The 12,999-nt window shown below is 44.4% G+C and overlaps 1 protein-coding gene across 5 annotated transcripts in view; it reads left to right on the top strand.

Moving 5' to 3' along the window:
- fat3b (FAT atypical cadherin 3b) overlaps positions 1-12,999 on the top strand; it is a 65,476-nt gene that overhangs the window by 35,172 nt on the left and 17,305 nt on the right. For all 5 annotated transcript variants that reach the window (XM_086057018.1, XM_086057015.1, XM_086057017.1 and 2 more), the window contains exons 23-34: positions 13-543; positions 1,799-2,163; positions 3,268-3,421; positions 4,638-4,745; positions 4,817-5,000; positions 5,601-5,821; positions 6,088-6,540; positions 6,805-6,939; positions 7,627-7,972; positions 9,858-10,054; positions 11,138-11,291; positions 11,812-12,224. In XM_086057018.1, coding sequence (XP_085913144.1) covers positions 13-543; positions 1,799-2,163; positions 3,268-3,421; positions 4,638-4,745; positions 4,817-5,000; positions 5,601-5,821; positions 6,088-6,540; positions 6,805-6,939; positions 7,627-7,972; positions 9,858-10,054; positions 11,138-11,291; positions 11,812-12,224 — 3,261 coding nt within the window. The remainder of the gene's footprint in view (positions 1-12; positions 544-1,798; positions 2,164-3,267; positions 3,422-4,637; positions 4,746-4,816; positions 5,001-5,600; positions 5,822-6,087; positions 6,541-6,804; positions 6,940-7,626; positions 7,973-9,857; positions 10,055-11,137; positions 11,292-11,811; positions 12,225-12,999) is intronic.

Below are 12,999 nucleotides of genomic sequence, written 5' to 3'. Positions count from 1 at the left end.
CTTACCATGCAGGTGAACCCATTGACGGGTGAGCTGACACTGAAGCGAGCCTTCGAGGCCGACCTGTCCAACGGCGAGTTGAAGGTGGTGGTCGTGGCGTCGGACGGCGGCGCCCCCTCTCTGTCCAGTGAGGTGGAGCTTCCTGTCAGCGTGCTGAACGAAGCCATGCCGCTGTTCGACAAGCCCTTCTACGGCGTCACCGTGCCCGAGGACGTGGCCGCGTCCACCTCGCTGCTGAGCGTCAACGCCAGCAGCCCGACGGGGCAGCCTATCATCTTCACCCTGGCCGGCGGAGACCCGTCGCTGCAGTTCGACATCGGCTTCGACACGGGCACGATCGGCGTGCTCTACCCGCTGGACTACGAGACGGCGCCATACTACCGCCTCACGGTCAGGGCCACCGACACGCTGACGGGCGCCAGGTCCGAGGTGGACGTAGACGTGGTGGTGCTCGACGTCAACGACAACGCGCCCGCCTTCCAGAAGCCGGCGTACTCGACGGTGCTTCCCGAGAACGCCATGATCGGAACCAGTGTCCTGCAGGTGCACATTGTCTACTTTTAATGTTGACATGTTACGATTTTTATCTTGAAATAATATACCTACCGAAAGAAACGTTATCATCTTTAAAAAGAAAACTTTTTTTCTAAAAACGTGGCAGTACTTAATTTTGATACTATTAACAGTTTCACCCCCAAATTTTTTTTTTCTTGAAAAATAGTAACTAATTCTTGTAATAATGACGTTTCTCCTAATCTCAAAAGTGTATTCTTTTTACCTTGAAAACATATTTTAATCTTGTATATTAAAGGGATACATCTTAATCCCAAACATTTAACGACTTTTTATCTCCCTTCAAAATATTAACCATAACATGTGGCCTATTGATTTTCATCTTGGATTATCGGTCTCGTGTCGTATCAGTCATGTTATTCCGAAGCATATCTGTGGAAATTCCCCCTGAAATTTCCCTGAGAAAGCACCTGACCTTTTCCCAATAATAGAGGGCCGCTGTGGAAACATTTGCACAAGGCGACGCGTAATTAAACTGTCTGGACTCACAGAGACGATGTAATTATATTGGATCGCGTCATAAATCATCAGCAATAAAGCTGATTATTACTCCTGTTGTTACAAAGAGCATTGTCTCTATTGGGCGTTTCTTTTGCCACTAAATATCTGCTTGATCTTTCCTGATCCATCCGGGCTCATATTCCAATGCCAAAGCAAGAGCTGTATTGATTTTTCAGGGAGATCAGGGGTAGAGTTATCGCAGCCATACATTTATGCCAGTCCAGTAGTTGGTGCCAATAAATCTGGTCATGGCAGGACCTTCATCATACCGACGATGTTTGGTTCGCATCTGACCTTGTGGAGTCGACTTTATATCATAGTTTGGTGTTTTAGCATCACCCATCCGTCTACTGTATGTGGTTCAAATTTGAAAGCTATTACACTAAATCTCGAGGAGTTTGCCTTTGGAGGACCCCCCGCAAATGGACAAAAGGAGCCTAAAATAATAGTTTGGACGTAGTTTCGTCAGGCTTTTTTGTGAGTCTACTCAAGATAGACATGCCTGCCAAATTTCATGTTGCTAAGTGGAACAGGCTTTGGGGCTGAATTTTTTCTTTTTTTTTTTAAATGTCAAATCATCGAACCTCACCGCCATTTAAAACCCATGGCTGACTTTGTCGTTTCAAATATGGATTCTTAACATTTTTGGGGAGTGAGTCTACTCATGATAGACAGACTACATTTCCTTTTGCTAATTAAAACTTTCCTCTGTGGTTCATTGCAGGTGTTTGCTCAGGATCAAGACTCGGACAAGAACTCCAGAGTGAGCTACGAGATTGTCTCGGACGTCCACAACAGCAGTGACTACTTCCACGTGGAGCGCGACAGCGGCCTGCTGCTGACGGCGCGGCTGCTGGACTACGAGCGCGCCCAGCGCTTCAACTTTGTCGTGCGTGCGACGGACGGCGGCGAGCCGGCGCTCAGCAGCGACGTCAGCGTCACGGTGGGCGTTGCCGACACCAACGACAACCCGCCCGACTTCAGCCAGACGCTGTACGAGGCCTTCGTCAGCCAGCTGGCGCCGCGAGGACACTTCGTCACCTGCGTTCAGGCCTCGGACGCCGACATGGGCGACGCCCAGAAGCTCAGGTCAGTTTGAGGATCAAGTGGGGTAAAAAAGTCAACGCAACCCTGTTCAATTGCCAGGTTTTTGTGATATAAAAACACAAGACCAACAAAACAGTTCAATTTTTTTTTCACATGTACAACTAAATAGATTTTTTTCTTCAAATCTATTTGAGAGTGCTATAAAAACAAACCACTGCGCTGATGTGGTTATATATAACTGGGGACGTGACTGTGCTCAAAATTAGCCAATCAGCTGTTCTTGTAGTATTTTCCTAACTTTTTATCTGGAAAGCATACTACTTACAAATATTGAAAAAAAATGATACTTAATTTTCATCATGGTAAAACTTTTTTCAGAGCTAATACATATTTTGAATCTTGAAAAAATGTTAAGACTTTTTCTTTTTTAAATGGCTATTTAGAAAAATGTGCAATTATTCCCTAATACTGTAAGTTTATTCCTGTAATAAGACCACATTTACTTAAAAAAAAAAACTTTTAATCTTGAAAAAAATATTACTTTTCACTGCTGCCAAGACTTTTTTTCTTCAAAAATACACATTTATCTGGGTAATACGATTTCATTCTCATTAATTTTTTCTTCTCAGAAAAATACAACTTTTATTCTAGAAATAATATTACTTAATTCTCAAAATTTATGACTTTTTACTTGAAAAAAGCTTTATTCATAAGTTTTTTTTTTCCTCAAAATGTGTCTTTACGTCTGTAATATTAAGCTTATTTTCTTTGGGAAATATAACATTTATCTTGAAATAATAATAATTAAATCTTATAAGACTTCTCTATTTATACATTTTCTTTCTCAAAAAAAATAAGCCAGACTTCATTCTCATATTGAGGCATTTTTCCTCTTACATAAAAATGACTCAAAGGTGAAACATTCTCCAAAACTCAGTTTTCGTAATATTCTGACTTATCTTGGAACAAAAACAGACATCAGTCTTGAATTTTTGTGTGGTTTTTTTGGTCTTTTTACCTTGATAAAATATGACTTTAATTGGAAAATAATGCCTTTTTTTCCCTTTTGATTGTAGTTGTGTGTTTCAGTGATCTTTGTGGTGCAATTATCAAGTCAGAGGTGTTGACTCCCCATCCTTTCCCCAGGTACAGCATCCTGTCTGGTAACGAGCGCATGACATTCTCCATGGAGGCGGAGAGCGGCATTCTGCGTCTGTCTAACAAGAGGCGACAGGGCATGAAGCTTTCCTATCATCTCAACGTGTCCGTGTCTGACGGCGTCTTCACTAACACGGCTCAGGTGACGCCGCCATCCCGGCCCGCTCGCTCGCTCAATTAGCGGACGCCCGGCGTTTGGCGAGCGTCTCGCCCCCTGTCCGCCGAGGTTAATGCGTGTTCACGTCACGTCAGATTTACTGACGGGAGCAGCTGCCGAGTGGAACGCTCCGTCTCGTAGTTTTTGCTGCGTCGGCTGTTTTGTGATTGCCTATATTAAGCGGGAACGCTCCTCGAATGGCAATAAGACTGTGCTTCATTGCGGCGATGGTCCCCCAAAAAAGGCAAAATGTCCAACGCAGATGCTTTTCATGAGAAGGCCAACAGCGTAGTGACATTACAGCAAGACATCATAGTCACGGACATTAGAGCGTGACATCATAGTGACAGTGTGAGATAATTGCATGCTATATAATGACATCACGCATCATAACGCAACAATATAGTGACATGGGACATCTTGGTTGATATTGTATATATGATGGAACAGAAAGACATCATAGCGTCACATCAGAGTGTGGCATTATAGTGTGAGATAGAAGTGATGTCACAGCTTCATGTGCTAGTGACAACAAAGTGTGGCGTCATAGTGATTGACATTAATGCATGAGGAGCAAAGAAGAGTTAATCATCATTGCATGACATCTTAACGTGACATCATAGTGTGATATAGCGCACAGGGATGGGCAACTTCCATTTTGGAGGGGGTCACAATTTAAAAAAAAAAAAAAAATGGGGGGGGCGAAAGGATTAGTCAGGGGAGAGTCACATTATAGAGCGACAAAAACAAGCTATCTAAGGTAGCTGTCAAGCCATCAAACTTTATAGTTACATCATCGAATGCCATCATCGTGTAACATGATAGCATTACATAACAACCATACGCCACGGTAACATTAAAGTATGTCATCATCGCGCCACACCATACCATGTGGTTTGACAAGAAATCCGACGGCGATATTTTACAGAGTGCATTAAATTTATCCAGAAACACGTCTGCAGCCGGCCCCTCTTAGCATTCTGTTGCGCAACATCAGCAGCTAACAGGTTGAAATGAGGTTTTATTGACAAGCTGTCACCCAGCTTGGGAGTGACCTGGACGATCATGACTTTATGATTTACGCGTGGATGTAAAAAGATCAGGCCGTTGATTTAGCATGTTAGCAGTTAGCATCATCCACATCAATTTACATGCTCAGTGTTTTACCAAACCTGGTGGTGATTTTGATGGTGATTTCCAGGTGGCGGTGTACGTGTTGGGAGCCAACCTGTACAGTCCCGTGTTCAGTCAGAGGTTCTATCTGGCCGAGATCCCAGAGAATGCACCGCCTGGTTCAAAGGTCATCCAGGTACGTTCAGGTCATGACATCATCTTCTTTCACGTGACCTGCTCAATCGATGCGTGTCGGGTGCGTTGCAGGTGCGCGCCACCGACGAGGACTCGGGTCTGTTTGGCCAGATCACTTACTCCTTCATCAACGATTTCGGCAAGACTCGGTTCGCCGTGGACGCGGACGGTCTCATTAGCACCGCACAGAGGCTGGACCGAGAGGACCCTCTCAACAAAGACATCCTGCTGACTGTCATGGCATTGGATGGCGGAGGTACCATCATCATCATCATCATCATCACCACCTCCAGTGACGTCATTGAATGACATCATTGTGTGACATCATAGCATGACCACATTGAATGACATAATAGTATGACATCATTGGGTGCCATTATTGAATGACACCATAGCGAGACAACCGTATCTGACATCAGTGTCACATCATAGGCACGACAGTGTGACGTCACAGAGTGATGTCATGACACAATATCATAGGGTGCGTTATAGAATAATGTCAAATGACAGCATAGTGTACAAGACATGACGTCATAGTCACATAATAGAATTTTGTCACTTTTATTTGACCAATTGTAACATGAGCAAGACTGGTTGATATTTCAAAAATGTGTCTGAATGAATGCCTCAGACAAGAACGAAGGAACCTGTCCCCCCTCAATAAACACTCTTTTCAATTATTTGCCTGAATATGCAATTATGGCGCCCATATCTTGGCTCCTTGGTTGATGATTTAGCAGCACTGCAGTGTGCTCATGTATTCACTCTGTGTGCTGATAATCAGCTCTCAGTAGGTCCGGCACATTACCGCTGCAGCGTGACTACACACGGGATGAATCCATACGTTGATTTCCAGGCCGGGCGTCATTCTGCACCGTGCGAGTGGTGCTGGCGGACGAGAACGACAACGCGCCGCGCTTCCGGGCGGTGGAGTACCGCATGAGCATCAAGGCCGACGTGGGCAAAGGCTCCTTGGTCACGCAGATCCAGGCCAGTGACCCCGACGCCGGCGCCAACGGCAGGATCGTCTACTCGCTCTACAGCGAGGCGCGCTTGTCCCTGGTCGACGTCCTGGAGGTCAGGTCCAATTGTTAACTCATGTGTACAATATACTTGTATCAATTATGTGAAAAATCCTCTCACGAGCTCTGTGGATTAGCTACCATTTGTTAGTGCTTTGTATAGGGAGGGGCACAGTATGAGTTTGGAAAAAAAAAAAAAACCTCAGCAAACAACCGCATGAACGCAAGACACAACAAAGGAAATGAATATGAAATGAATGAGATGAAATGAAATGAAAGTCATTTGTCCTTTGTTATCAAAACGTGTTCGCCGTTGCGCAGGTGGAGTCGGACAGCGGCTGGATGATGACCAAGAGCTCGGTGTCCCACCTTCAGGGCACGGTGCTGTCGTTCTTCGTCAAGGCCACCGACTGCGGCTCGCCGGCCAAACACTCGCTGGTGTCGGCCTTCATCCACGTGGTGCCCGCCGCCGCCTTCATCCCGTCCTTCAGCCAGCCCCAGTATTCCTTCACCGTACCCGAGGACACGCCGGCCGGCACGGCGCTGGGCTCCGTCTACGTGGGCCCGGGCCAGAGCGCCGCTTTCTCCGCCGTGGCCGGGGAGACGGCCGACAGCAACCGGGGCGGCACTTTCCTTGTGGAGGCCGACACGGGGCTGGTCCGCCTGGTCAAGCCCCTGGACTACGAACGCGTCCCCGTCTACCGCTTCAAGGTGGCCGCCGCCGCCCGCAGGGACCTCATCGAGGCCATCACCTGCGTCGACGTTGAAGTCAAGGTCGGTGGCAAGAATTCTGTTGGTCTTTAACGTGATACGGCAAGAGCCCTATTGATTTGGGGTCATCGCGAGAAAATGTTTGGTTTTTTTCATGTTGTATCAAGATCAAGTTATAGCAAGCTCACGGTTGATTACGACCAAAATGTTTGAGGCGAAGCAGCGTGTGACGCAGTCAACCAAGCTCTTGTATTTACTGCATTGCACGTGTGACTGCCCTATGAGGCCTTCCTCGCAACGATTGAAAAAAGAAAACTCTTGCGGCAGGTCATGGACGTGAACGACAACGAGCCGGCGTTTGAGACGGACACGTACGTGGCCACGGTGATGGAGGGCATGCAGGTCGGCACTCGGGTGGTCCAAGTGCGAGCGCTGGACCCCGACTGGGGCTCCAACGGTCAGGTGGGTCACTAATGTGTGACAATTATTAATTAATTAATTTATTTATTTTATCCAATCTTACTGGCTTTTTTTAGTTCATAGCTTCTTTTGTTTTGTCTTTTAGCTTCATTGTTTTCTTTTTTATTTATTTATTTTTTATTTCAGCCGTTTCCTATAAGTGTTTCCTCATGGGGGGGTCTCGGCGCGGCGCTGAGAGGTGTGGCCTTAGGCCCGGGTGACCGGGGCCCTCTGCACAATGTGTAGGTTCTACCCCGGTTCATCTTGGCCGGGGTTCTCTGGGATGGTGGCGCTTCCTATTTTCTGTGTGTGTGTGCGCTTGTGGATATATGCCTTTGTGTATGTTGGAGCGGGTCTTCTTTTTATGTTGTATTTTGGATGTCTTTATTGCACAACACTTTGGGTTGCATATGTTTGTATGGAAAGTGCTATATAAATCAATTTTAATGAATTGATTGAATTGTTTTTTGAATTGAATTGCTGTAACAGATACATTCAGGTAAAAGCACAGAAACTGCATTGATCAAACCAAATTCATTGTGATATTGTGAATAAACGAACAATAATTGAAGGTATTAAAATCCAGAGGCGCAACGCTCAATTGATGAATCGACAACTAATCGATTATCAAATGAATCGATTATTCTCCGGGTCCGTCAAATCGAGGTTCCACTGTATGCATCTCGGCAGGTGACGTACAGCCTGGAAGAGGCACCGTCGGCCGCCACCTCCGTGTTCTCCATCGACAGCAAGACGGGCTGGATCACCACTGCCGCCGCCATGGACCACGAGGCGCGCTCCAGCTACAGCTTCCGCGTCCTGGCGTCCGACCTGGGTGAGATGCGCTCTCTGAGGTCCGGCGCCGTCGTTACAGTGGCCGTGTCGGACGTCAACGACAACCCGCCGCGCTTCCGGCGGGAGCTTTACCGCGGCGCCGTCAAGGAGAGCGACCCGCCCGGCGAGGTGGTTGCCGTGCTCAAGACCAGCGACAACGACGGGACCGACCAGAACCGCATGGTCAGCTTCTACATCACCGGTGAGGGACGCTCCTAAAGCCGCAAACTTTTTTCACTCTCCAGTAAAGAACACTTGTATGTTTTTTCATCTTTTCAAAATTATGCGAAGCTAAATTAAATAGTTTGAAAGAATCAACAACCTACAGATGCAGCAAATAAAAGTTTGTAAACATTAAAAAAACATTTATAGCGCATAATGAAAGTACATTTAGCTTCTGAGGTGAAACAATATCAATGTAAAATAATTTTTGGTTGATAAAGTTCTAGAATTTTATGAAGATGAGATATGATTTTTTTTTTCGCTTTACTCAAAATGATTTAAAAAAAGACAATTTCCCACCATGGTAAACACTGATTCCGATGAGATGAAATGATATATTTAAAAAAATGTAGGAAGTAAGTATTCCATTCAATTAATTAAATAATTAAGTATTAAAACTGAAATCATACATTTACGGCGTGGTAAAAAAAACATTCCACATCGATAGTCATCTATAGAAATATGTCAACATTTATAGCATATTGTAAAGAAAATACCTCAAGGATAAAAAAAAAACATTTTTGGTTGCTCATCAGGTTGAGATCAAATCATTTATATTTAAAATGAATTAATAGCTTTTTAAAATCTGACATGATGAGGTTTAGTGAAATAAAATGTAAACATATTTTCAGCGTTTTCCATATTAGGATGTTTTTCTTTTCCTGCATTAGTGCCTTCATGTTTATCTGATTTCTGCAATTTCTGTTTGCTTTGTGGTGAAAATCCATCAGCCTTTCAAGTGCTTCCATTTTTCTCATTTTTCCTCATTTGCAGCCGCCAAGTGATTTCTTGTTTGCTCATTAGACTTGGCGTCCATTTCTCGTGTACCTGATTGTTATTCTGCAGTGAGGCATACTCTTTTGGATTAGGAGAAGTGAGTTTAAAACCTTTCCTGGGATTAAGACCATGCGGTCGCGGCCGCCTTCTGAGACTTGTTGTTGTTCTTGGCGCGACGTGTTTCGTATTCCGGATGAAGGACGTCGCCGATGTGCCGACTTGTTTTCCTGCCATTTAGCGCACTCACTGACCTAATGGAGGCGCTGTAATCAAAGGTCACACACCCAAATGCCGCGTACGCCTTGTCTCCACGGCGACACGGTTGAAGCTTTTTGACCGGCAACGGCTCGCCTCTGATGTCATTGTTGACGTTTGCAACAAAGTTAAGGTCAAAACAACTCCAAATTGTCTTTGACGCTTACGAAACCCGTACGTTAGCCACGTTGAACATAGAACGGTATCTTTGTCGATGATTCTGACGTGTCTTTGTCTCTGACCAAATTTTAACTAGTTGGGTTTATCAGAAACCCTACATTGTGTTTGATTTTTACAAAAACGTATATGTTAGCTACAGTATGTCAAATGTTCCTGGTGTTTACGAAAACACGTTCATTTGCTTCTTCGGCCGCTTTGCTGAAGTTTCCGAATTGTCTTTGATATGTATAAAACGTGAAAGTTTGTGTCTTTGACGACTTTACAAACAAATGTACCTTAACCTTGCAAACGATTCCAAATTCTCGTAGGTATTTACGACAAAATTTAGTTAGGGTCATAAAAGTCTTTAAATTATCTGCGATTTCTACGGAAACATACGTTGGATTTGTTAAAGCTGTGAAATTGTATTTCATGTTTGTATGAAGTAAAATAGGTTAACTAAAGACTGTAAATTGTATTTATGAAACAATGTTTGTCGGCTTCTTCGATTTGAGAGGATTTACGAACACGTGTGCTAGCTTTGTAAAAGATTCTTTTTTAAATTGACTTTTTATTCCTATGACAATCTAAATTACGTTTATCAGACACTACAAATTATCCGTGATGTTTATGAATAAAATTGAAGACTTGCGGTGGTGCTGTATGTTCTTCAGGCGGAAACGTGGGCGGCGTGTTCGGTCTGGCGCTGGTGCAAGGCGAGTGGAAGGTGTACGTGAGCGGGCCGCTGGACCGCGAGCGTCAGGACCGCTACCTGCTCAACGTGACGGCCAGCGACGGCCTCTACGTGGCCCGGGCCGCCGTGGAGGTCACCGTCATGGACGCCAACGACAACAGCCCCGTCTGCAACCAGGTAGGCCAGGTGGCGCCGAAACGGCGTGACGCCCGCTAGGGTTAGAGTTACACGTTCCAATTTTGATCAAAAACATCATCGCTTATAAATATTTTTTTTAGATATGTGAATAATAATGAGACTGTATTTAAATAATTGAATATCAGATGGACAGCATGTAAAAAACACAGTAAGAATGAACCTATTTATTTTGATTGATTTAATATGTGTATTATTAATATATACACACTAACTTGTATGGCGTATGATATATATATATATTTTTTTTAATTGGTGTAAATACTGTTTTTATTTATACAATAAAGCATAATATACGGTATATGCAGTATGGTGAAATTATTAAGGCACAATTTTTTTTTTTTATGTTAGTGCAGATTGGGATGAAAATTTTATGTATTTCATTTTTTTTTAAAATAGATTCTACCCCCGTTGAAATGAAAATGTATTATTTGTTCTTAGATAATACAATGTAAAATATACAGTACACATACCGATAGCAAAAAGAACATTTCAATCCTCATGGTAAAAAAATACACATAATCGTCATAAAATATTTTGGGTTGCTTCAAATGCCTGAATAGAGAGGAAGAAACAATTCCATTTTTCCTCACATTGCATGATTGAGTTTGTGCTTATCCAAACTAGGATAGAAAGACCTTGGCGGAGGTTTACGCTCCACTGAGCGCCATTCTAGTTTCCCATTCATTTGTTATTGAATCAGTTTTCACCTCCATGCAATTCTTTTCCCCACAATGCAAATCTTCCCCTGGGGCAATTTGTGCTCCAAAAGACATTTATTTGTGTAAACAATGTGCTTCATTACAGACAGGAGATGTTTTGCTGCTCTCACATTTGGTGTTTCTACTCCTCACTTACAACCTTAAAAGCCCTCTAATTTGCTTTAAAAAGTTTGTAAAGGAAACCACTAAATATGTTTACAATGCATAAAAGGCCCGAGATTGTTTGTGTGTGTGACATCGCAGAGGCCATTTTGGGATGCGGTCAATGGAGACCACTTAACCTTGTTGGGTTGGCTTTTGTCAGCTGGGATAATGGATGCGCGTGTGCGTGTGCGCGTGGCAGGCGGTGTACAGCGCCTCGTTTCCCGAGGACGTGGCAGCCAACAAGGGTGTGCTGACGGTGGGCGCATCCGACATAGACTCGGGCTCCAGCGCCGAGATCCAGTACTCGCTCTTTGGCATCGGCGTGGAAGACTTCTACATGGATGCCAACACTGGTACCTCACATGGTCCCATCCCAGAAATAAAAAATAAAAAAAAAAGTACAAATATGTAGTAGTGCGTTGGATGCCATACATGTTCACTTTGTCTTTTTATGTTCATAACAAAATTTGTTAGTTAAAGCAAAAGTTCTAAATGGTTTACAAAAATGTCTACATTAACTTATTGAAAGATTATTTACAAAAGCAGGTTGGATAGCCGCTTTGAAGGTTCTAAATGGTCTTTGAGGGTAGAAGCAGAATCCAAGATTTTAAATTATTTTTTGATTTTTATGATAGGTTAATCAAACACTGTCTTTTAATGAAAGCAAAGACATTAGCGCCATTCAAAATAGCCTTTGATAAAAAAATAAAAAATAAACGTGACTTCTGGTTCAAGACTAATTGTTGAAATTCGATATTGTCTTTGCTGTTAACAAAATGTACATTAGGTTGATCGAAGACTTCAAAAAAATGTAAGTTCTGTTCAAGACTGAACTGTCTGTGATGCTCATCTATTTCGTGTTTGCGTTTCAAGGCGAGCTTCGCACAGTGGCGCCCCTGGACCGCGAGAGCCGTCCCTCCTACAAGCTGATCGCCCAGGCCACGGACGGCGGCGGTCTCTTCTGCCGCTGCGACGTTTCTCTGGTGCTCCTGGACGTCAACGACAACGCGCCGTCCTTCGCGTCCGCGCGTTACGTGGCCAGCGTGTACGAGAACGCCGCGCCCAACACGCTACTCACGCGACTGCGGGCCACCGACCCGGACCACGGCCTCAACCGGACCATCGTCTACTCCCTGGCGGACTCGGCCAACGGCTTCTTCTCCATCGACGCCGCGTCCGGGGTGGTGATCCTGGAGAGACCCCTGGACCGAGAGAGCCAAGACTCATACCGGCTGCGCGTCCGGGCCACGGACCAAGCCGGGATGACGGGGGCGCTCTTCTCACAGGTTGCCGACCAAAAAAAAATAAAATAAACCTCACTGCAAATAAATTGCATGAAGGTAGACGTCATGTAAAATGTAGTCATAAGGCCAAAAGGTATCAGGTGCACTGAGTTTTGTTAGACTTGAACACTGGCCTTGATCGTCATGGTAACAAAAGCCAGACTTAGCATTGGCCCAGCACTACGTGGACCCGGGATGAGCGCTGGCTCAGTTGCGTTAGACAGGGCTGCCCCCTGCATAACAGGCAAATTTAAGCAAGACAAGGACTAAAATGTGCCTGTTTTTACTTGTTGACCTGAGGGGAATTTTGACACCTGCGAACAGACTGGAGTTGTAAAAAAAAAAAAAAAAAAAAAATGTGAACAATAAGGCCCTTGAAGGCTGAGGCACGAGCCTTGATATATATTACGATTAACGGAGGAATATGATGTTCTTCTTTCCCCGTACGCGCCTCCCATTGAAAGGAGGCCACCTTAAGATGCGGCGTGAGGAGACGCGATAACAAGCCATGCAGATTTTAATTAAGATCAACGCTTATCACATGAGCGCGGAGATGGAAAGATGACGGGAGGCGACAGCTCAGGGGCCAGTGGCTCTCTGGCGCCCACTGGCGCAAATGCTGTGGGGAAATATGTTGAATACACATTTGTAACATCTACCTCATTGCCATTTAGCTTTGTTACATTCTGTAGTTTTTTTGTTTGTTCTTCAATCTTTTGTTTGTCTTCTTTGAAAAGACAAAACTGTCTTCCATGTTTACCAAAAAAAAAAAAAAAAT

This window comes from Filicampus tigris, chromosome 17 (genome assembly GCF_054856515.1).
Source record: "Filicampus tigris isolate MCC_2025a chromosome 17, RoL_Ftig_1.0, whole genome shotgun sequence".
NCBI classification, from domain to species: domain Eukaryota; kingdom Metazoa; phylum Chordata; class Actinopteri; order Syngnathiformes; family Syngnathidae; genus Filicampus; species Filicampus tigris.
The sequence above is the reverse complement of the archived record's forward strand: the minus strand, read 5'-3'. Positions and strand labels throughout refer to the sequence as shown.